The sequence below is a fragment of the Kogia breviceps genome, chromosome 19, assembly GCF_026419965.1.
Source record: "Kogia breviceps isolate mKogBre1 chromosome 19, mKogBre1 haplotype 1, whole genome shotgun sequence".
Lineage (NCBI taxonomy): Eukaryota > Metazoa > Chordata > Mammalia > Artiodactyla > Physeteridae > Kogia > Kogia breviceps.
Genome location: NC_081328.1, coordinates 38,223,882 through 38,248,742, shown reverse-complemented (window position 1 = coordinate 38,248,742; position 24,861 = coordinate 38,223,882). Strand labels below are relative to the sequence as shown.

The 24,861-nt window shown below is 50.2% G+C and overlaps 1 protein-coding gene across 1 annotated transcript; it reads left to right on the top strand.

Moving 5' to 3' along the window:
- Nucleotides 1-12,390: 12,390 nt before the first annotated feature.
- CCR7 (C-C motif chemokine receptor 7) lies at nt 12,391-23,198 on the top strand. The gene is made up of 3 exons (XM_059046485.2): nt 12,391-12,446; nt 18,259-18,308; nt 21,171-23,198. The coding sequence occupies exons 1-3, from the start codon at nt 12,437-12,439 to the stop codon at nt 22,248-22,250; spliced, it is 1,140 nt and encodes a 379-aa protein (XP_058902468.1). The 5' UTR covers nt 12,391-12,436; the 3' UTR covers nt 22,251-23,198.
- Nucleotides 23,199-24,861: the final 1,663 nt, after the last annotated feature.

Below are 24,861 nucleotides of genomic sequence, written 5' to 3'. Positions count from 1 at the left end.
GAAGGGGGGAACTCAAGGCCTTGGCTGTAAGTCAGGGAGAACGACATGGGTGCTAAATAGAGGTACCAGAGTCACAGTGCTGAGTAGAAAAGAAAAGCCCATGATGCTTCACAGCAATGCTGGGAAGTCTGGGGGGTGGGGGAGGGTGCGTTTGAGCTGCATCCAGAAGGATGAATACGGGCACCGGCGAGCATTAGGAGGTGGTGGTTTGGCCAACACCAAAAGGCGCTAGAGACTCAGGGGACTGGAAAGCCGTCCCTTCTATCTTCCAGAGGCTCCTGCATTTATCAATCCCCTGCAGTCAGGAAGCTTGCCCTTGGATCTATCCCACAGCCTTTTTTTTTGCCACTTAACTCCCTTCTCTCTGGTTATTTGTGGTGGGAACAGGGGACAGCTCGGTCGCCTTCTCCATAAAGTCACCTTCAGAGACTTCTAGATCGACACAAATACCAAACATAGGACGGTATGTTCTTATTTGGATAACTCATTCCTTTTCTAAAAGACATTGACGTACAATGTCAGTATGTCCATTTTAGAAAAGAGTTGCAAGGAATTCCCTGGTGGTCCAGTGGTTAGGACTTGGTGCTTTCACTGCTGGGATCTGGGTTCAGTCCTTGATCAGGGAACTAAGATCTCACAAGCTGCATGATGTGGCCAAGAAATAAATTTAAAAATAAAAATAAATACATTTGAATAAATTAAAATTTTAAAAGAGCTGCAGAAGTCAAGGTCATAGGGCAAATTTAGGGAGACTTGGATTCCCCAAGCCTCAGGTCCCAAGCCCAACTTGCACACCATTAGCAGGATGGCCAGTGCCAGACTTGTATAAAGAAGGAGGCAGCCATTTCAAGCCCTGACTCTCCCACTTAGGACTTGTGGGGCAGTTTGCTTCATCTCACTGAGCCTATAAAACATGGATTGCAGGAATAGTGAAAAATTAGATTTGAAGGGTGGGAAAGCATTTTGTTAAAAGTAACAAGAATAGGGCTTCCCTGGTGGCGCAGTGGTTGGGAGTCCGCCTGCCGATGCAGGGGACACGGGTTCGTGCCCCGGTCCGGGAGGATCCCACATGCCGCGGAGCGGCTGGGCCTGTGAGCCATGGCCGCTGAGCCTGCGCGTCCGGAGCCTGTGCTCTGCAACGGGAGAGGCCACAACAGTGAGAGGCCCGCGTACCACAAAAAAAAAAAAAAAAAAAAAAAGTAACAAGAATAAGAATAAGCTGTGACTCCCATCAATGTGGGCCATGGTCAGATTAGCCAGTCTCTTACTTTCCCTCTTCATGAGTCCGTTTCCCACAAACACACACACAGAGATGCACACGCACACACACACACCCTTTAAACCAAGACTCTGACGTACATACTTGCATTTCAGTAATAAGACAAATCCCTAGAGATGGCCTTTCTTCAGAAGCTCACTGAAAATGAATTAAGGGACTTGCCCAACCGTGATTCGGAGCGTGATGTTGGAAAGGCATGACAGCCACGGGACCTTTGAGTGTCGGGTCCCCTTTTCCACCCATTGACCGACACGCCCCCTTCCCCCAGTCCTGCCCTATTACATCAGGGACAGAACTAAATTTCCCCCCTTCCCTGCCTTCATCTCCCCCATCCTGCTCTGTGACACACATCCCTGGAGAGTCCCCTACATCATCGCAGAACAAAAACAAAACAACAAAGAAAAAATACACCAAACCTTCCCCCTTGCCAGCCACCCCTCCACAATGAGTCGCCCACAAAGTAGGGGTTCGTTAACTTGGATTTCAAATACTACAAATGAAATAGCCTTTTTTTTTTTTTTCACTTCTGCTATTTACACAGAAGTGCCTGCCAGGGCACCTCGGGCGCTAAACCCACGATAATTCAAATTTATTTTTAGGTTTCTCAGCTGTAGAAGTCTGCAAAATGCCAAAATCGGCTCGTGTGATTCAGTCAAGGGAGGGGGGGTGAGCTAGGAGAACCTTTCCTGGCCAACCAACACCTTCCCCCCACCCCACCCCGTGCTTTACTGATTCCACTTGGTTTCGGCCTCACATAGACTCATAGAAGAAACCCATTATTGATCTATTTTCATAGGTATTGAAACTGAAGTTCTGGGTAGTTAAGCAACTTGGTCAAAATCAAGTACCGGGACCTGGACTTGAAAACAGAACTGACTCAGAAGCCAAAGTTCTTTGTGCTGAAACCCTCCCCCTCTGCCTTTCTTTTTCTCACTCCCACAGCAAATTCACATGTACCTTCTTTATCTGAGTGTTTGCACGCTTCCTGCTCTAGTTACCTGTGCCTTGCCCTTTTCTGCTTTGGAATGAAAAGCAGGTCCACCAGAGAAGGTTCTGGAAACTTAAGTTTTCCTTCACACCCAAAGCAGTGGCATATGCTTCACTGCAACCCGTTTAAGTGACTGACTCCTTGCCCCCTGTGAATCCTGCTGGGGAGGGGGGCAGAGGCAAGTTGCAACTCTCTAATAGCCACAAGGGAGGCTTCTGGATTTGGGCTACACAGATCTGGGTTGGAGTCGCAGCTTGGACACTTAAGGCACTTAAATGTCACTAAGCCTGCACTTCCTCATCTAGAAATTGGCAATGATGTACGTACCCACCTAGCAGCGTAGTTGAGAGACCCAAATGAGATCATGTGAGGGAAAGGGCCCAGGTCAGATTCAGGCACAGAGCTGACATCCAATAAATGTTTCCTTCTTGTCTTCCTTTCTCACTAATGCCGGAGAGGAGCACAGGGCTACGACCAGGGAGCCTGGCCTGCAGGAAGCTTTGGTAACTGTCTCTGAGGAAGCTCAAGAGATTAAGTAAACAAAAAGGTCCTACTGTTTAGCACGGAGAACCATATGCATTTCATTTATCCTATGATAAATCATAATGAAAAAGAATATTTAAAAAAGAATATATAGGACTTCCCTGGTGGTGCAGTGGTTAAGAATCTGCCTGCCAATGCAGGGGACACGGGTTCGAGCCCTGGTCTGGGAAGATCTCACGTGCTGCGGAGCAACTAAGCCCATGTGCCACAACCACTGAGCCCGCAAGCCACAACTACTGAAGCCCGTGCAGCTAGAGCCCGTGCTCCACAGCAAGAGAAGCCACCACAATGAGAAGCCCGCAAACCGCCACAAAGAATAGCCCCTGCTCACTGCAACTAGAGAAAGCCCGCGTGCAGCAACAAAGACCCAATGCAGCCAAAAATAAATAAATAAATAAAACTATTTTTTTAAAAAAAGAATGTATATATATGTATAACTGAATCACTTTGCTGTACAGCAGAAATTAACACAACATTGTAAATCAACTATACTTCAATTAAAAGAAAAAAAAAAGAGTTTTATTAAGGCCAGCCTCCAACATTTTGCAGGGGCTGGGCAAGGGTACAGTAGAGGTCTACATACCACATGCCAGATATTTATGTCATATTGTACATCAAGCCAATAAACTGGTAAGTAAAATAGATTCTATCCCATTTTGAAACTATGTTTCCATAATGTAAAATATCTTTGATGATGATCTAAAAGGCCATGTTTAAATTTAGAATTTTCAGACTCCTTGGAGAGTTTGCCACCAGCCACCAGCCTCCAGCCCCAGGCCTGCAGCTCAGTCCCTTTTCCTTCCTACTCCCCGGCCTGCCTAAACTCTGTCTACACCACCACCCCCATACACAGCCAGCTTCTGGCCAGCTCTTCTGGATCCTGGGACCTGGAAGGTGACAAAAAAGTGGGGACACAGAGCTGCTGTGGGCCCATCTTTCATCTGAGAGAAAGGAGGGCAGTCAGAAGGCTCTGTGGACAGCACTGCCTTGGTCCGAGGTGCTGTGCGCCTGTCACCCTAAGTGGGAATTCATGCAGCAAGCTGGGGCCACGACAGTTACCTCATCCTTCTTCCTGTGTTAAGCCCTAAACCTGACATTTGAAAGGAAATTGTATTTTTGATTATTTCAATCGCTTTGCAATAAACTTTGTCTTTCCCCACCCTTAGGACAGGGGCTAAGGCGGGGGAGACTCTAACAATATTGTGATATTTACATATTTATTTACATGTTATTTATTTATTTAAATATATATTTACATATAGAATCTCCTCAGCTCTATTTTTGTCCTTTGCTCCAGGGACTTCCCTGGTGGTCCAGCGGTTAAGACTTTGCCTTCCACGCAGGGGGTGCAGGTTTGATCCTTGGTGGGGGAGCTGAGATCCCACATGCCTTATAAAACAGAAGCAATATTGTAACAAATTCAGTAAAGATTTTTAAAATGGCCCACATCAAAAAAATCTTAAAAAAAAAAAAGTCTTTTCTCCAGAAAGCCAGAAAGGATAGACAGAAACCAGATCTGTAGTTGCCAGGGGCTGGGGTGGAGGAAGGGTTTGACTACAAAGGGGTATGAGAGAATTTAGGAGGGTGATGAAACTGTTATATACTGTACCTCGCTTATAGTAGTGGTTACACAACTGTATGCATTTGTAAAAATCCCTAGAACCGTACACTAAAACAGGTAGATTTTACTGTATGTAAATTATATCTCAAAAAGTTATGTAATAAAAATTCTTCGAACCACATTCTAAGAAAGGAGCAAGATTTGAAAGAGGAATGTGTTCAGGCATCTAAAATAACTTCCTTTGGTGTGAAATTTAGGGTGAGTCAGTGTAGAGGACATCTGTCACATTAGTAGCTGCCCATCTTCTTATGTGAATAGCCTTTCTTTCTGGAGGAAATTACCTTGTTATGGTCCTGCCTCCCCAGGTAGAAGTCAAAATCACAAACTCCCGGCCGTCTTGCAGCTAGGCATGGGCCTATGACCTACTCTCCACCAATCAGAAGCATTCATAGAGACTTTGATTCAGTAGCAAATACTGTTTGGACCAGGCTGCAGGGGCCTTCCATATCTGCTGATGTGGCAACAGCAGAGGCAATTGACTTTGGTGCTTTCAATGGTTGAGTTCCCGGTTACCAGCTCAAATGTGTGTAGGTCAGGGATGGGAGGGGGAAGTTCCATGCATTGTTCTCTGCTACTAGCTCTGAGACTCCTTTGGGAAAGCCCTTGATTTCTCTGAGTCTATATTTCCTCATCTGTAGAATGGGCATCACAGGGCTTATGTCGCAGAATTGTTGTGAAATTAAATAAAGTGACTCAGGGTCTGGCAGACAGTAGATGCTGAATAAGTATTAGCTCCCGTCCTCCCTGAAACAGTAGGTAAGATCCTGAAAATTGGTAACTTGCCTTAACAGCCTGGGAGCTTTCCCAGAGCTGGGACCCCAGGAGCTTTATTCAGAAGCCAAAGCTGACACTAACCTTTGAGGAGCTGGAGCAGGTAGCTGTGCAGGTAGTTAGAGATGTATGCCCATGAAGCTTCCCTCCTCTACCCAGCTCCTCTCTGGCTGTACTAAGGAGTGACCACTATTTCATGAGCTCTAGGTTGAGCCTTTTGGGGGTTAAAGCAACAAAAAATGCTTCAGCGCCCTGGTTGAGCACCAAGAATAAGCCAGGTGCTGTGTTAAGCGCCCAAGAAATAATTAAGGTGCCACTTACTTGCAATCTGAAGGGGGGAGAAAATGTATAGGTGCCTATGATACAAATTAGACTGAGGGATGTTACAGCAGTGTGAACAGCATGCTGTGGGCTTGAGGCATCAGAAATTCTTCAGGGGACTTCCCTGGTGGTGCAGTGGTTAAGAATCCGCCTGCCAATGCAGGGGACACGGGTTCGAGCCCTGGTCTGGGAAGATCCCACATGCCGCGGAGCAACTAAGCCCGTGAGCCACAACTACTGAAACCCAAGTGCCTAGAGCCCGTGTTCCACAACAAGAGTAGCCCCCACTCACCACAACTAGAGAAAGCCCACGCCCATCAATGAAAACCCAACGCAGCCTAAAGATAGAAAGGAGGGAGGGAGGGAGGGAGGGAGGGAGGGAGTGAGAGGGAAAGGGAGAGAGAGAGAGAAAGGAAGGAAGGAAGAAAGAAAGAAAGAAAGAGAAGAAAAATTCTTCAGGAGGCTAGGGCTCTTTGACCAGGGTCTTGAATGATGAGTTAGAGTCTAACAGGGGAGAAAGATCCAGAGGCATCTTAGCCTGAGAGAAAAGCATGTGGAAAAGCCCAAAAGAATGAAAGTGCATGGTACTCTTGAGGGAATTGAAAGTTGGTCCAGAATGGTGGGAACAAAAAGTGGGTACAGGTGGAGAGTCAGAGATTGAGGCCAGAGATGGCGACTGGGCCAGTTGAGAAGGGCTTTGAATGCCGTGAAGAGAGCACAAAAGGAGGATGAAGCAGACATGGTCTCCTTCCCAGACCCTCCGGGAGATGATCAATGGACTCCCCAGATGGGGATGACCAGAGAGGACATCCGGGTTCATCTGGTTCAATACCCGGATGAGGAGGCAGGAGATGAGGGGCTCCTGGAAGCTTAGCTGGCTGAGCCGAGAGCAGAACCCCACACGCTTTTCCACCACAACAGGCAGTCTCGAGCTAAACAAGCATAAAGCTGCCTGGGCCTTCTAATACCTACACTGTACAAACTCAGCTGTGAAACATGCAGGACTGGCCCGACGGCGCGCCCGGTCTTGGGGGGTGGGGAGGGGGCGCGCTGGATTTCTCACTCATCACTTGTCAGGAGACCAGACATCACTTCCCCGCCCCTGTTTTCACCGCACAGCTTATTTCAGTCCAAGTTTCTGGTCGCCCTCGCCACCTGCCAAGACAAGGATCACCACAGAAGTCAACACGGTGTTTCACTGAGAGACAAAAAGAACCACAGGGGATTCTTGGCAACTTTCAGCCACACACGGGGGCTCGGGCTTGGAGTTGTTGGGGACAGTAGGACACTGTGGCCAGCCCCACCCTCTAGGGGGCCAAAACTAGAATGGCACGAGGTTCCACTGAGGAATTCTGGAAGAATAAACTGCCCCCCTGCTTTCCCTTTCACCTGCCCCCACACCTTCCCTCAGGGAACCTGGCGACGTGAAAAACACAAAACCTATAAACCCTGCCTGTCGATGCCCAACAATGAACCATGCAGCAAAACAGGAAGCATCTTCTTGTCGTTGTGTTCTCTGTGCAGGCGCGTCCTGACAAGTGGCAGGAAACCACCACCGGGCCGTAGCAGCAGGTGTCAGGGTGACCTGAGGCTTCCCGCCAGCCTCCTTCCCTTTTCTTCCTCCTGGAGAGTGACCTCTTTCCTCCCTGCAGCTGGGTAACCCCTCACCTCTCACCTGCTGGTCCTTTCCCTCTTGGTGGCCTGAGGTCTGATCATGACTTTCAAAGGCCCTCAACCCTAAAAAGATTATTGTCTCTCTCCAAATATAATTCCTGAGACCGGCCGGCCAACCAACACAAAATGTATACATAGGCTGAAATTAAAAGAACTTCTCTTTTAGATTTTGCTGATTACAAACTTCTAGGTGAGGGCAAAGCAAAAACTCTCTCAAATATGGGGGTGCCCCTTGTCTGGCTCTGGGGCTCTAAATCTATCCTAAATCTGCCTGTTGGGTTACCCAGCACTGGTGGAGACTCACATTCCTTGGCTTCACATGGGGACGGACTGTTTCCAAGTGAAATAAAACAGGGATGAGGGCAGGAGTATAAGAGGTATGATCTCAGACTTTGCGCATTGAATTACAAGCCCAGAGGGACGGAAACTGTAGGACACTCCGGGTTGGACCAAGAAATTGGTACTTGGACCAAGGGCTCCGTTTGCACCATAGGCTGTGTCAGTGGACTCTGGGTCTGCTTCTTTCTCTTGGGTGTCTCGAGATTAGACCTCCTATAGGAGGTCTCTGTTCTTCCTTGCCCTGTTCAAGACTTACCCTGTTCTTTCTTATGATAACAGCGGGGCTGAGGTGATGGCAGGCTAAGTTTTTCTTTATCCTCAAGGTCACCAGGTCATCAGTGGATGGATGGCGTGAATGACTATAAAAGTTTCTTCCAGGGGCTTCCCTGGTGGCGCAGTGGTTGAGAGTCCGCCTGCCGATGCAGGGGACACGCGTTCGTGCCCCGGTCCGGGAAGATCCCACGTGACGCGGAGCGGCTGGGCCCGTGAGCCATGGCCGCTGAGCCTGCGCGTCCGGAGCCTGTGCTCTGCAACGGGAGAGGCCACAGCAGTGAGAGGCCCGTGTAACGGAAAAAAAAAAGAAAAGTTTCTTCCAGGTCCCGTTCCCTGCTCCTTCTCAGAAACCTTTGCTCATGGGCAGGACTTCCCCAAAGGCAGTGTGTACATTCTCAGTGAACAGGGCAGTGGGCAGGAAGCCTGGTCTGAGAACATTTTTTCCAGGAGTGGCCCGAGCCCTTTATGTCATGCCTCATGTTAGCCTGTCATGGTGGCAAAAGCCCCTTAGCCTGGAGTCAAAGATCAAGACACTTCTCTTTGAAGTCTCAGTTTCCTCTGTCAGAAAACTGAAACCTACCAAACTGAGAAACCCTGAGAGTTGAATGTCATAAGATATAAGAAAGTGCTTGGAAACATGAAAGCCCCACACAGATGTGGAGACATTGTCTTCCATTAATTGACACATTCTTTGGTCATTAACTGACCATGGTTTATTGGGTCTTCAAAGTCCTAGCACTTGACCCACTACCCGGCAGAGTAGATACTCAGTAAACGGATACTGGCTGAATGGATGGACCAGTGAGTGGACAGATGGACAAATGGACAGGTATAGTAGTGGGGAATAGTCAATTATGGGAAAAACATTGCACACCATCTGTCTCACATGTGACAACAGCAGGCAGAGATTCACTCCAAAGACACAGCCAAAGCAAAACGTATCTCGTGTGCCAAACACAAACAGACCACTGCACAAGTCACAAAGGTCAGAAACCTGGCCCACGGGCGGCATCTCCCCTGTAAGGAGGCCAAGTTAAGCAGTGCGGCTCTCCCCATTCCTGAACTCCCAAATTGAACGATTCTGAAAAAGTGAGCATCATGTTCAAAGTGTGCCAGGCAAGACTTCTGGCCTTGGCACTTGCCACTGACCTCTCACCGTTACTTTCCTCCCTCTGTCTGAGTCACCCCTGCTCCTCTCAGATGCCACCTTTTCCATAGCCTTCCGGACTCCCTTCTATGTGCTCCCATGGCATGTTGGCCTTGCCCCTCCCCACCCCACCCCACCCCTGTGCGTTAGCTCTTATTAGATTGTACTACAATTTTGTCTTCTGTTATTTTTTAAATATTATGAAATATTGAATTCATAAAGGTATAAAGAACAATACAGGGCTTCCCTGGTGGCGCAGTGGTTGAGAGTCCGCCTGCCGATGCGGGGGACGTGGGTTTGTGCCCCGGTCCAGGAGGATACCACATGCCGCGGAGGGGCTGGGCCCGTGAGCCATGGCCGCTGGGCCTGCACGTCCCGAGCCTGTGCTCCGTGAAGGGAGAGGCCACAACAGTGAGAGGCCCGCGTACCGCAAAAAAAAAAAAAAAAAAAAACCAGAAGGAAATTTGAGGAATTCACAAATATGTGGAAATTAAACAAAACACTCCTAAATAACCAATGGGTCAAAGAATAATTTACAAGGGAAGTTGGAAAATACTTTGAGATGAATGAAAATGAAAACACAGCATATAAAAACCTATGGGATGAAGCTGAAGCAGTGCTTAGAGAGAAATTTACAGCTATAAATGCCTATACTAGAAAAAAGAAGAAAGATCTCAAGTAAAGAACCTAACGTTTTACCTTAAGAAATCAGAACAAAAGGAGAAAACTAAACCTAAATCAAGTAGAAGGAAGGAAATAACAAAGAGTAGAATGGAAATAAGTGAAATAGAGAATAGGAAAAAAATAGAGAAAATCAGTAAAACCAGAAGTTGGTACATTAAAAAGATCTGCAAAATTGACAAACCTTCAACCAGAGTTACCCTGATACCAAAACCACAATAATCACAAGAAAATAAAACTATAGCCCAATATCCACATTAAATATAGATTCAAAAATCCTCGCCAAATCCAGCAACGTATAGAAAAAGATTATACACCATGACCAAGTGATTTATCCCAGGAATTTAAGGTTGGTTCAACATACAAAAATCAATCTCTGTTATACACCATATTTATTAGAATAAGGACAAAAAATAATCTATTCAATGGACATAGAAAAGGCATTTAACAAAATCCAACAAACTAGGAATAGAAGGGAATATGCACGATACTCAAAATGAATCAAAGCTAAATGTCAGAGATAAAACTCTTAGAAGAAAACATAAGAATAAATCTTCATGAACATGAATTAGGCAATGGTTAAATATGACACAAAAAAGCACAAGTGACAAAAGAAAAAAATTTGACCTCAAAATTTTAAAGTTTTGTGCTTCAAAGGTCACCATCAATAAAGTGAAGGTAATCCATAAAATTGGAGAAAATATTTACAAGTCATATATCTGATAAAGGACTTGTATCCAGAATATATAAAAAACTCTTACAACTCAACAATTTAAAAAAAACCAATTTAAAAATGGGCAAAGGATTTAAATAGACATTTCTCCAAAGAAAATTTATACATGGTCAATAAGCACATGAAAACGTACTCTTTATCATTAGTCATTAGGATAATGCAAATTAAAACCACTTAACACCCACTAGGATGGCTAGAATCAAAAGGAAAAAAAAAAACAGACAATAACAAATTTTGTTGAGGATGTGGAAACTTCATACATTGCTGATGGGAATGTAAAATGGTGACGCCATTTTGGGAAAAGTTTGACAGTTCCTCAAGATGTTAAACATGTAGTTACCATATGAACTGGCAATTTTCTCCTAGGCATGTATTCTAGAGAAAAAGAAGCAAATGTCCACACAAAAACTTGTATATGAATGTTCCTATCAGCATTATTCATCATAGCCAAAAAGTGGAAACAACCCAAATATCTAACTGATGATGGATAAACAAAAGGAGTTTTGTTTGTATGGATATCATACAATGGGATGTATGGATATCATACGATGGGATGTATGGATATCATACAATGGAATGTATGGATATCATACAATGGAACATTACTGGACCATAAAAAGGAATGAAATATTGATATATACTACAACCTGGAAGAACCTTGAAAACATTATGCTAAGTGAAAGAAGTCAGACACAAAGGCCACATATAGTATAATTCTATTTATGTGAAGTGTCCAGAATAGGCAAATCTATAAAGACAGAAAGTAGATTTGTTGTTACCAGGGGCTGCGGTGGGGTTGGAGGGGATATGGGGAGTCGTGCTAACGAAGAGGAGAGGGTTACAGGGGGGAGTGATTTAAAATGTTCTAGGGGCTTCCCTGGTGGTCCAGTGGGTAAGACTCCACACTCCCAATGCAGGGGGCCTGGGTTCGATCCCAGGTTGGGGAACTAGATCCCGCATGCCACAACAAAGATCCCACGTGTTGCAGCTAAGACCCAGTGCAGCCTAAATAAATAAATAAATATTTTTTTTTAAACTTAAAAAAAAATAATTAAATAAAATGTTCTAAAATTGGTTTTGGTGACAGCTGCACAACTCTGTGAATATACAACAACATCCCCAAAAAACTGACTGGTACACCTTAAAAGGTTGAGTTTATTTGTGAATTAAAACTCAATAAAGTTGTCATTAAAAATGGAAAGGAAAAACAAACTTATGGTTACCAAAAGGGAAAGGTGGAGGCAGGGGGAGGGATAAACTAGGAGTTTGGGATTAACATATACATACTACTATATACAAAATAGATAGTCAACAAGGACCTACTGTATAGCACAGGGAACTCAACTCAGTCTTCGATAATAACCTATCTGGGAAAAGAATCTGAAAAAGAACGGATGCATGTATATGTATAACTGAATCATCTGCTGTACACCTGAAACTAACACAACATTGTAAAGCAACTATACTCCTATATAAAATGAAAACTAAATTTAAAAAAAAAGAAAACAAAATTTAAAAAAAAAAAAAGGAAGAGAAGAGGTGAGGGAAGAGAAAAGAAAGAAGGAGAAAAGAAACATCCTGGTACATCCCTCCCCTTCTACCTTCAATCATCTGTCAGTGCCTCCCATTGACCAAACCTACCCAGAGGGCAAAGTAGTTTGGGAAATGTAGTCCCTTGTGACACTGAGCAGGGCAAAGGAAGGATGGGGGTACATCTCTCACTTATCTCTGATTCCCTGGCACATGGTACTAGGCTATAAACATTTGTCGAATCAATAAATGGTCCCTGTTCCCCTGCCTTGGGCTGGGCCCCTAGTCTGCACAAGGGGCTTTTTGAATGTAAATGACCCGATGATTCATGATCCTATGGCCGGTGAGTGGGCTGTGGTCCCAGGAGGCACCTGAGTCCAGACCCTTAGTGGAGCCAGATTGGAGGGAGGAGCAGGGGTGGGAGGGGCAGGGAAGGGGGTGGTTCCTCTCAGAGCTTAAAAGGGGCTCGTACCACTTCCTCCCCAGACAGAGGCCGGGCACGATCTTCCTGTGTGGTTTCAGCCACCGAGAGTATCATGGACCTGGGTGAGTGAGCCTCCGCCGTGTGAGAGAGAGCAGTACCAGCGTCACTTGGACACCCAGACTGACTTTGCGGGATGGGGGTGGAGGATGGGGGAGGAGGATGGGGGTGAAGGATGAGGATGGAGGATGGGGGTGGAGGATGGGGGTGAAGGATGAGGATGGAGGATGGGGGTGGAGGATGAGGATGGAGGATGGAGGTGGAGGATGAGGGTGGAGGATGGGGGTGGAGGATGGGGGTGGAGGATGGGGGTGGAGGATGGGAGTGAAGGATGGGGGTGGAGGATAAGGATGGAGGATGGGGGTGAAGGATGAGGATGGAGGATGGGGGTGGAGGATGAGGATGGAGGATGGGGGTGGAGGATGGGGGTGGAAGGCCTAGGGGAGCCTCCCAGAGAAATGAGGTGACATTGCTGGGAGTCAGTAGCTGCTCCCAGAGAATGCCACCCTGCTCTCCCAGGCACGGACAGTGCACCTTTCAGACCTGGGGAAGGGGCTAACCATTGATTCCAGGAAAGATAAGGGGGGGGTCCCATCTTTCAAGAACAGTAGCGACTGCAGAAGGCGGCAGGGCTGGGGTTGGTGAAAATCTAGACAGCGCCTGTTCTGTCTCAGCCTGGGGTGATGGGGGAGGTTCTCAGGGACCTCTTTCATCAGGGAAAATTCTCCTTGGAGGGCTCTGGACCCTCCACTCGCCCTCCGATTCCCACCTTTCTCCCAGGCTAAACAGGGAGGAGAATGTCTGCTCTTTTAAGTTTATAACAAGGAGCAGGTTAACGGTGAGAGCATTGTGTAAATGACACTACACACAATGCAATGCAAGCTGTGCTTATTGTCTCTTTGCTGCACATCCCACGGGCAAGCTGTTGCCTCCTGCTGGTTCAGTGTTGGGTGGGCAACACTTAATGAAACCACAAGGAGCCTTCATCTGGGAGAAGTCACAGCCAGGGCCTCCAGCACGGCCCCCAGCCTCACTTCATCACTTTTTCTACCCAGGAAGATGATTCATCCCTTTCAAAAGTCCATCCTCTGGTCTAGAGAGGCCTTACCCAGAGGGAGTCCAAGGGAAGCCCCGAGGAGGTTCTGGGGGTGTTTATCTAGCGCCAGACACCCCATTTAGAAATCTCAGCTGAGGCGTCAGACCCAGCTGAGGCTACGAAGGCCGGGTACCTGGACTGCTTGTTCTCACCAGCAAACAAAGCACCACGGCAGCCTCAAAGCCGCAAGGGGTTGGCTTTAAAAAGTGAAGGTTCCCGTTCACCCTCTGCTGTCCTCACAACCCGACCCACCACACCACAGCCGCTTGCCTTCATGTCTGCTTTTTCCACCCACCCGGAACTGTTTGCTGGTGGACCCAGCAGACAGCTGTTAAAGGGCTAAAGTGGCCGTCCCACACACCGACTGAGAACTCCTGGAAGCCAGGGTCTGATTCTTGCACCTCTGATTCCCAGGTGCTTTGCGGGTATGAGCAGAAGATGCTTGTGGAATGAATGAGTGAATGAATGAATGGCATCAATAACTCTGATTTTAGTTTTTAAAAATCTCTTCCAACTTCCTCTCCTCCCAGCAGCCTGCCGTCTAATCCCACTCCCCAGACAACCAGCCCCACTAACCACAGTCCCAGAATCCAGCCGTCATCCCCTGGAGACCCCAATCCTGCCTCTCGGTTTGACTTCTGTGAAGGAAACCAAGCAGGTCCCTGTGGTGCGCTGGTAAAGCCTAGAGAACCGGCTCCCCCGAAAAGACTCTGATATGTAGTGCTTGCCAATTTCTATAGTGTAAATTCTTCCACCATAGCTGCCTTCAAGCCGTCAGCCGATTTCAAGTCATGAAATGACTGAGCACAGAGTCGGAGAGAGATGTACACCACGGGCTCAATGAGCCCATGAGAGCAGCCCCAGCACAGCACGGGGCAGGGGTGTCTCCTCCCAGGACTAGGTTTGGGGGTGCTAGACTCACAGGTGTCAATGCAGGGAGGGAGGTCCCTTTAATGCAGGAAACCTCTGGTGCAGGAAAAGGGATGTTCTTACTGCTTCACTCAATCCAAGAAAGCCCCAATGGCTGGCCAAGCCCTAAATACTGGTAGGAGGGGACACCACTGAGACATTTTGCTCAGATCAGACTCCGGGGCCGTTGGTAGGATGGGTGGGCCACGAAGGATCTGTTTCTCTCTCTCTTTGTCAGCCCAGCAGGGAGCCCAAGGTGGGTGAGGGGCAAAGTTTCCATTACACAAAATGAAATCGCCGAACCCGGGCTGAGTTGGCCTTTTTCATGATTTGAATGAGCAGCCCCAAGACACCGTCCCCATCTTCAAGAAATGGGGCCTAAGACTTTGGTTAGAATTTTCCAAAGCAGAGAAGAGAAAAATGAGCTGTTAAGATACTCATCTCTCACAGCTCGGCCAGAGATGGGGGCAGATGGGGATGCTAAAGAAAGTCAGGGCCAATCCCTCCTGGCCTTTGGGGAGCCTGGCTGAGGAGGAGGGGAACCCTGCAGCCTGGGGGAGCTGTTGGGAAATCTCTCCTCTTTGCTTGGTGCTTTCAGTCAACTGCCATTGATGGAGGAATTCAGGCAGGACCGATTCTGGTGGGGGAGAGACACATATGTCAATAAGCCACTGCAAGAGAGGGAGAGAGAGTGCTAATGGGCTAAGAGCAGTGTGATTGTGATATCTAAAGAAATGAACAATGAATGTGAGTCAGGGGAGCATTTAAGTTGGGTTTTGAAGGACGTGTAGGAGTTATCAAACCAGAAAACAAGGAGCAAGGGGCCCAGGATGTGGCAGGGATAGCAAACTCAATGGCTCAATTGTAAATGAGGGAATGGGAGTAGATGTAGTGGAGGGCAGTGAAGTGATTCAGAGGGTACAAGCCCCACCTAAAGGTATCCAAATCCAATTTTTTGCAAACTCCATGTAGCCAAACAGAATATCCTGGGGACTCAGCCTGCAGGCTCCCAGCTGGTCAGCTCTGACAAAAGCTAATAGGGACAAGAAAGAAGCAAGTTGAGGAGGGTGTAAAGAACCTGGCCGTGGGCTTCCCTGGTGGCGCAGTGGTTGAGAGTCCGCCTGCCGATGCAGGGGACGCGGGTGCGTGCCCCGGTCTGGGAAGATCCCACATGCCGTGGAGCGTCTGGGCCCGTGAGCCATGGCCACTCAGCCTGCGCGTCCGGGGCCTGTGCTCCGCAATGGGAGAGGCCACGACAGTGAGAGGCCCACGTAGCTCAAAAAAAAAAAAAAAAAAGAACCTGGCCGTGCCAAGGAGGAAGGGAGAAAGGGAGTCAGGAGGGACAGGCAAGGGCCAATCCTTAAGATTCCATGTGGCACTGCTAAAAATTTGGGTTTTTTGCTGAAAGCAATGGGGAGCCAGTGAAGATTTTTTTTCTTTTTCAATTATGTGAGTTACATAACGTGATTTGTGTTTCAGAGGAGCTCCGTGGCAGCAAAGTCTTATGTTGGGGTAGAAGGGGGGCCAGATCTGAGATGTTAGGTAATGGAAGCAGCAGAACTGGGTGGCCAATCCTCACTCTCCTCCAATGGGATGGAGGAGAGTGAGGATTCCCTTTATGCTCCACAGAGGTCCCTATACACAGCAGCCTCAACAGAAATGAAGTAATGAGAGCTCATTCAGAAATCTCAGCTCCATCTCTTAGCAGCTGTGTGACCTCAGACAAGTGACCTAATGTCTCTGAGCCCCTATTTTCTGGAATATGGAATGAGACTCACAAGGGGTAACTCACAGGATGTTAGGAGGGAGAGGAACATAAAACCTGAGAGGCAGCATGGAAGAGCATTTAGGAGTGTGGTTTCTGAAATTAGATGGATTCAAAGCCCAGCTCCACTACCAGATGCTTGTGTGACTCTGGGAAAGTTACTAATCTCTAGTTTCTCTCACTGGCAGCTAAGGTTGGAGTTCTAGGGAATTTCCTTTTCGTTGTGATCATTACTAGAAACTCAAGAACTCAGAAAATACCCAACACATAAGTCAACCACTCCTCCGTCCCTGAGATTCCCAACTTCTCTGGTCCCACTCAAGCTGCCACCCAAGGCGAGTTACTTTATGACTTTGTAACAGACAGAAGTAAATTGAGTCAAGGTTGTTGACCACGCGGCCTCTGCCACACGCCTGAGTTCCCCTAAGTTCCTGTCTGGTCACCTTTCTTGAAAACGACCTATTCTGGTCCTAGAAGATCCCTGCTCGACGACCCTCTCCAACACACCCGGAAGGAAACCTCACCTACACACACCCTCCAACCCCCACTCCTTACCCCTCCCCCAGCCAATGGCAAAAGGACTGAGACGGGGCCAGGAAAGGGGGTTGATGGAGTGAACTAGAAACACAACTCCTCGTATTTCACCGTTGTGACATCAAAACCTTGAGGTTTCTCAGTTCCACTGACAGTCAGAGCGGGCTTTCTCTAGAGTAACCGAAAGACGTGTATGTGTTTAAAGAAACCTCGAGCGCTTCACATCAAGATGAGTCAATGGAGGATGGGCAGCTCACTGGACCATGAAAAGAGTGTGCTTAAGGGTAGAGATGTGGACTCAAGCTCAGGGGCTCACGGGTTAATTTGGCAAGGAAGGGGGATGAGAGAGGGGAGCCGTGATGTTGTACAGAGATCCGTTCCCACCCAGGACTGCAAATACTCGGGTGCAAGCTGGGGACGATGGGACGGTGGATGCCTGTCCCCAGAAATAGAAGACACAACTAGAAAGGCAGGTTCAAGTAGACAGTGGAGGGCTTAACTGCCACGCTCAGCATCAGGGCGTCATCCTTAGGGCTGGGTAGAGAGGTCCTTGGGGCTGGGTAGAGAGGTCCTAATTTAGGAAGAGGGCAGAGTGGGGGTCGGCATCAGAGCTACGCTTTAGGAAGATGCAGCTAGCAGTAGCGTTCAGTATAACTTGGGAGAAATGCCTGTTTATTTACGTGGCTCGATGCCCTTCTTCCTTCCCCTAAGTCTCCCCCAAGCCCAGAATCCCTGCCCTAGGCACGCTCCCTGGAGCACAATGGCAATTTGGGTGTCGTGCCATAAAATTTCCAGCAGGTGGCGCTGTGGCCAAGCACACAGACTCGCTGGGCCTGTGCTGTTGTTGCCTCTAGGAAGCAGAATCCCGTGTTTGCTGGAGGGAGGCCCCCAGCCTCCAGAAGGTGCTAGAAGCAGGGTCCCAAGCATTTGTCTACTGACCCTCCTGAGACTGGAGGTGCGGTGGACCAACAAGTCCTGCCTTGTACTCATTCCTGGCATCACAGTTACTGACTCTCTCCTGGGGTCTAGTCCAGTGAGGGGAAGGAGGGCTACAAAGGTGAAGAGGGCACAGCTCCCAGACGGTTAAGTGAGATACGACTTCTATATAAATCACCCTGTGAACTGTGACCCCCCCCTCCTCAGCCTTTGGAGAAAATAAGTTCCAGGTCCAGCCCTCGGCTCAGCCACAAAGCAGGACTGAGCAGCCATGGCTCACATCAGGCCTTGTGAGAATCTGGGGCCTCAGCCTGCCATTCAGCTTTGAGGGGTGGTCTGGGCCAGGATGGACTTTCCAATTGCAGAAGAGGCCCTGAAGAGCCAAGAAGAGGGGAGGTGCTGCCCTGCATTCCGATCCCTCTCCTTTCTGGGACCCCTTATGGAGGGGAGGAGGAAGAGGAGGTGAGGACAGGGAGGCTGGGCAGCTGGCCAGGTGCTTCAAGGCACAGTCTGGTTCTCATTTTCTCAAACATGGTGTCTAGAGAACGTGATGGAAGCCCCCCCGGCTCTGTGGCTTTTTGTCATAACAAAGAGCCATCCCTGCCAAGCAATAACTGTCTCACCTTGTCTCCTGCAGGGAAGCCAATGAAGAGCGTGCTGGTGGTGGCCCTCCTCGTCATTTTCCAGGTAGGTGTCCCATCAAGGAAAGCTCCGTTCCCTCTCCCATACGCCCCTCCCCAAGCCTGGTCCTTCTGAAGCCCAAGCCCCGGGTTCTGGTGGAGAAGCTGGGCATCTGCCGGAAAGTATTAGACCCAGACATAAATTTGTCATTCATTAAGCTGATGGCCACCCACCCCTCCATCTGCTGAGTGACCCTAGAAAGCCACGGATGTTCTCCAACATTCCTTTACTCCATTTCAATTAAAACATGGGAGAAAGCAAGTTCCCCACCCCACCTTCCCCACCGCACTTCCAATATCCCCATCCGGGAGACAGGTGGACTCCTGAGTTCTTGGAGAGAGTTCTTTGCTTTGTAAAAAGCAAAGGCTGTGAGGTTACTGGGTTTGGCACACATGTGGCCACACCCACACATGTAAATCTTCATATGTGAACTGAGAAAAGAACCCGTGGCCTGGCGGCTGGTAACTATCCTATCACCCCAAACCTGTCTCCCTCCCCCACCCTCCAGCCAAAGGCTCCCCTCGAAGCCCCAGTTCCCTTCTGTGAAATAAAGAGACTGGCCTGAGCCTCACTGGTGGGAAGGATGGGAGCACATCCTTCCGAGGGGCCCAGAACTCTGTAGGAGCAAAGATCTCCAGTTTACAGGTTTCAGCATCTCAATCCCAGCTGTGGAGACAGAAAATCTGCCCCAATCAAGTGCCAGAGTTAGAAGAAACTAACTCGTGAAGTCGACTCTCCCCCATTTGCTGGGGTTGGGAGCTCTCTTGCAGGGGGAAGGGGGGGGGGGGCGCTGAGGTAGGAGCTGGAGAGGCAGCGCTTCAGAATTTGGCTCTTCCCCAGGTCTGGAGGCCAAAGGGGCAGCTTTCCAGGAGCTCCGGCCAGAGGCAGGCCCCAAGTTGGGCACTGTTCCCAAAACCCCATCCCAGAGGCCCCCCTGGAGCTTGGGCTGTAGCCCACAGCTTGGCGCCCTTCCCCAGCACCACTCCCTCCTCTCTCTCTCCCCTGTTTCCAGGACTCCGGAGGGTCTGGAAGGTTGGGGAGGGGATAAGGGACAGCTGGGCTCATCCTTCTCTTTACTTGAGGGGATGGGGTTGGCTCAGATGGGGCAGGATGTGGTGGGGCTTTGGGCTGCAGAGACACATCAAGCCTGGTGGCCCCGGTACAGGGGGCGGATACTAAGCAGGGAAAGAGAAGGCAGAACGGGGTGGTGGGAAGCACAGCTCACAGAGGCTGGGTATATACTGCCCTCCAAGGCCCAGAGCCCCCTTATGTCCAGGAACCCTGGACCTGAGGCCTTGGGTATTATCCTGGGCGGCCAAGGGCAGTCAGCCTCTTCCAGGCCTCCCAGGCTGCAATCGTGCCCAGAAGAGAAAAAAGTGGTTGCCACTGACTTTTCTTCTCGAGATAGCAATGCCCAAAGAAAAGCTCCTGGACATGATTTGGTCCTCACCCTGTCGCCAAGCAGAATAGTGATGAATCTAGAATTTGGAAGTGAGAAAGAGACAGGATACAGGGAAGTCAGGAGTCTGGGTTCCCCTTCTGGCTGAACAACCTTGAACAACCACATCGCTTCTCCGAGAGCCCCCTTTTCCTCATCTCTACACTCCCTCCAGTTCCCCAATTTGCACGAAAATCCATCATGTCGTGCTGCCCGGGGCCCCATTCCCAGAGGAGGGACCAGGAGCTTCCTGAGGCAGCCTTCCAGCCCAGCTCCCAGCCCTGCACAGCTTAGCCAGCCCGAGTGCCCTCCTTCATTGATAAAATCACAGCGGGCTGCCTGAACCTTCACCCTGCCCCGCAGATAGGCTAAAAAAAAAATCCCTGAGCAGCTGAGCCCTGCTGACTGGGATCTGCCAGAAGATACAGCAAGGAAGAAAGAGGAGAGAGGTGGGGGGAGAGGGTTCGAGGATGGAGGGAGGGTGGAGACAGGGCTGTGCTTCCTTCCTGGGCCCGAGAGGACTCAGTCACAGCTGAGGCCGTGGCCCCGCCATCCACTTGGGCCTGCATCACCTGAGTTTCTGCCTCATGCTGGGTGCTGTGCCCTGCCCCGGGCCGCAGGGATCCATAAGTCCTCGAGTCACTCACCACCCATGATCACGGAAGCTTGCCCCAAACCAGGGCTTTCTGGCCTCTTAATGGAGCTTTGCCTTCCTCTCTTCTCACTCTGGGCCCTCCTCAACCTTAGCCCAAGTGGATTTTCCCTCAAAAACTGGGGTATTTTTGTAGGCCCCCTCCCCTGGAAAGTTCTTTCTACCAGGTTCCAAAGGAGGCTCAAAAAGAAAGACACACGATCCCACTTTCCTGGAGTTTCCAACGGGCAAAATAAAACCTCCACGGAGGCAAAATGATGCCAGCATCGAGTTAGGACCCTCCCAGCAACCACACGGAGGAGATAGTATTCATCTCCATTTCACAGATGAGAAAACTGAGTCTTAGGGAGAACGAAGTGTATTTAACAAGCCCAAGCCTCATTTGGCCCCAAAGCCCAGACTATTTCTAGTCCGCCGTTAACACCTGTAAGGTCAAGTCTCTCAGAAGAGTTAGCAAAATCAGACACTTGCTCCTTATTAGAAAGGCAGAATCCCAGGCTCCACCCCAGCATACTAAATCATCTGAACAAGATCCCCGAGTTCACGTGCGTGTTAAAATATGAGAAGCACTGATTTCAAATGAAAGAGTCACCTGGAGAGTTTAGAAAAACAGATTCCTAGGCCCCAGCCCCTGAGATTCTGGTTCAGTGGGTCTCAGACGGGGTCCGAGAATTTGCAGGTGATGCTAACTGCACCTTGACCCCACTGCTCTGGCCAATCCCACAGCGGTGAGATTTAGACCCACTCAGCTAAGCTGGACTGTGTTCCTTCCCCACAGGTATGCCTGTGCCAGGATGAGGTCACGGACGATTACATGGGAGACAACACCACTGTGGACTACACGCTGTACGAGTCCGTGTGCTTCAAGAAGGACGTGCGGAGCTTTAAAGCCTGGTTCCTCCCGGTCATGTACTCCATCATTTGCTTCACGGGCCTGCTGGGCAACGGGCTGGTCATGTTGACCTACATCTATTTCAAGAGGCTCAAGACCATGACCGATACCTACCTGCTCAACCTGGCCATGGCGGACATCCTCTTCCTCCTGACCCTTCCCTTCTGGGCGTACAGCGCGGCCAGGTCCTGGGTCTTCGGGGTCCACGTTTGCAAGCTCATCTTTGGCATCTACAAGATAAGCTTCTTCAGCGGCATGCTTCTGCTTCTGTGTATCAGCATCGACCGCTATGTCGCCATCGTCCAGGCCGTCTCGGCCCACCGCCACCGTGCCCGCGTCCTTCTCATCAGCAAGCTCTCCTGCGTGGGCATCTGGCTGCTGGCCGTGGTGCTTGCCACCCCAGAGCTGCTGTACAGCGGCATCCAGAAGAGCAGCAGTGAGCAAGCGCTGCGGTGCTCCCTCGTCACCGAGCACGTGGAGGCCCTGATCACCGTCCAGGTGGCCCAGATGGTGGTAGGCTTTCTGATCCCCCTGGTGGCCATGAGCTTCTGCTACCTCCTCATCGTCCGCACCCTGCTCCAGGCACGCAACTTTGAGCGCAACAAGGCCATCAAGGTGATCATTGCCGTGGTCGTGGTCTTCGTAGCCTTCCAGCTGCCCTACAACGGGGTGGTCCTGGCCCAGACGGTGGCCAACTTCAACATCACCAGCGGCACCAGCTGCAAACTCAGCAAGCAGCTCAACATCGCCTACGACGTCACCTACAGCCTGGCCTGCATCCGCTGCTGCGTCAACCCTTTCTTGTACGCCTTCATCGGCGTCAAGTTCCGCAGCGACCTCTTCAAGCTCTTCAAGGACCTAGGCTGCCTCAGCCAGGAGCAGCTCCGGCAGTGGTCTGCCTGCCGGCACGCCCGGCGGTCCTCCATGAGCGTGGAGGCTGAGACCACCACCACCTTCTCCCCGTAGGAGGCTCCTCTGCCTGGACTAGAGGGACCTCTCCCGGGGCCCCTCAGACTGGGGACAGATGACCCAACAGCTGCTGAGGGAAAGGCCGTTCTGGCCATCGAGGTTTATCTCGTGGTGAAAACCCAAGCCACAGAAGACAGATGAAGCCCAACCCTAGCTAGCTACCTCAACCAAGGTTGCAAAGAGACGTGGTTGATAAGCTATCCCAGATCCTGCAACACTCCAAAACCAAGACCGTTGTCCCCCAAACCCGAAACGAGAGGCGAAAGTCAGGAAACGGTTCACACCTCCTGGAGTGAAAGGGCAGGCGTCGGTGAGATCTAGGGTGGTGGAAGGGGCCTGGCCATCGTTCCCGTCAATCTTCTAGAAAGAAGTCCTCCCTGAGACTCAGGGTGAGGGCTTCCAGAAAGCAAGGCTTTGTCCTCAAGACCAGAGACACTGGGGCAACTTCTCACCTGTGCAGGGGAAGAGGGATGCCAGTGGGTCAAACTAACGCTCTGAATCCCCCCCTCCATCTATCTCTCTTTTCTCCTGTCACCCGAGCCAGCAAGAAACGGCAGCCTCCATGGCCCCTCACCAGCACCTTTCCTCAGGCTCTCCACGCCGAAGGGGTGTGGTGTTTCCCGCAGGCCAGGCCTGGCCACAGCCATTTTCCCAGCCAGGGCGCTGGGGCAGTGATGACGCGTGGCTGGCCCTTCTCAGGTCTCAGCTCTGCTAGGAAGGGGGGAGAAGGCAGGGAGAAAGTTTAGGGGCCAGGGGTGGGGACGACGCTGGCTGCCGCCAGCCAATGAGCTCCTTCTTTGTTCTTTGCCACGGGGACAAAAATCTCTCGTCCTGTTCTGCTTTCAATTCATCAAGAGAGCACATTTTACTCATACACAAATAAAAGTTTTCCCTTGAGGAAACAACAGCTTGAAAAGAAAGGGAAAAAAATTCTTGGTAAATGGCAAACGAGTGTGTTCTTGTTTTGCAAACCCCACGCCCCAGCTGACCACCCCCATCCCTTTCCTCCCCCAGGCCTCGTTGTTCAGAGATGCTCAGAGCCACGAGGTCTGCTGAGCTATGCTCTGAGCCCTTCCAATGACACAGGCCCAGGAGGCTGAACAAGGCAGGAAGAGGAGAAAGGCAGGGTGTCCAGCTTGCAAACACCCTTCTGGAGCTCACAGGACGGGACCCAAGCCTGTGAGGTCAGCAGTGACCCAGAGACACGGTCAGAGCTGAGCTTTGCAAAGAACCAAGTTGTCTCTTTAACCTCTATGGCTGGGAACTCTCCCTGACCCTTAGCAGCATTTACACACTGTCCTGTTCATCTGTCCCAACTCAGTCTGGAACTGGAGCCCATGACCCTTGGTCAGTGCCCCTGGGCTCCCAAAACTGGTGTTTAGAGGGAGGGCCTCTCCCTGACACCCATCTACCACGGCATCCTGGATCCAGGGGGCTTGGGATGGGACCTGTGTGATAGGCTGCACCCTCTGCTGGATGCTTAAGAGCTAGGTCTGCCCTTGACCCTCCCTGGCCACTATTGCGGCAATGGCCTTCTGTGGTGTGGACACCCATCCCGGAGGGGCAGGGATGGAGGAACAGCCACTGTCCCCACCACAGGCCCAGGATCCATGTCACTGGGTGCCCTGATGCCTGCCCAGTCCCTGCCTTGTCCAAGCCAGAGAGGTTAGTCCAACCTGTGATGTAAGAGGAGGTTTCTGAAGGGCCCAGCACTGCCATAGCTCAGGGTCTGGAGGTGGGAGGGAGCTGAGACACTCAGGAAAAGGTGATTCCATCCATTTTCTGAAGTGAAAAGAGCGTCACTGAAAATGGAGCCCGCCTGAAAATGAAGCCCATTCCCTCATCTCAGGAGCACATTGCATTACCCTCCTCCCCAGGAGGCACTGGGCTCAAGCGGGGAACCAGCGCCCTGAGAAGGGTGAGGCTGGCACGTGGCACCTGCAGCCACTTTCACATTAATAGGTGCAGCTGCTCATGGGGTGTGCACGAGCCGTGGGGCGCGAGGGGTGACCCCAGAATGACTGGGGCCCTGTGGGGAACGTGCCCGGTGTGTGTGGCTGTGGGGACTGCTGGTATGCACATCCTAATAAGCTTACAGATGGGAAGACGATCCTCCTCCTTCGTTCCTGAAGGGAGGGATGTAACAGAGCAGTTATGAACAGGACGCCGGGCCAACCACACAAACATGCCACCTCAGCTTCAAATGCATTTTTCTATAATAACTGGACACCTCCAAGTATTTACAAAACCCCCAGCAATGTTCATTCCCCGAAGTGCTGTATCTCAGAAGCTCTGACCTTGGCTCACTGCTGGCCCGGCCCTTGCTCCCTTGCCCAGTGCTGTCACGTGCCTACCCTGAGCTTGGGGGAGCCCTGGGAAGAAGGAAGAGACTCACTGGGGAGCCCCCGGGGCCTCTCTCTCTCTCTCTCTCTCTCATCTGCCTCATACAACCGGCCCACCTTCCCGGGTGCATGGCGCCATGGGCCCTCCAAATTTCCCCTTCTTTCCATCACCAGCCCCTCGTCCCCTCTTCCTCCCCAGGCTATATAACCTCAGGCTACAAATCTGCCCTTGTAGCCAAAAGGCCCACATCTCTAGAACGATGGAC

What these genes read in the sequence shown, in the direction of transcription:
- CCR7 (XM_059046485.2), top strand. An exon ending in CCCTCCTCGTCATTTTCCAG is followed by an intron (nt 18,309 to 21,170) that starts GTAGGTGTCCCA and finishes CCTTCCCCACAG; the next exon opens with GTATGCCTGTGCCAGGATGA.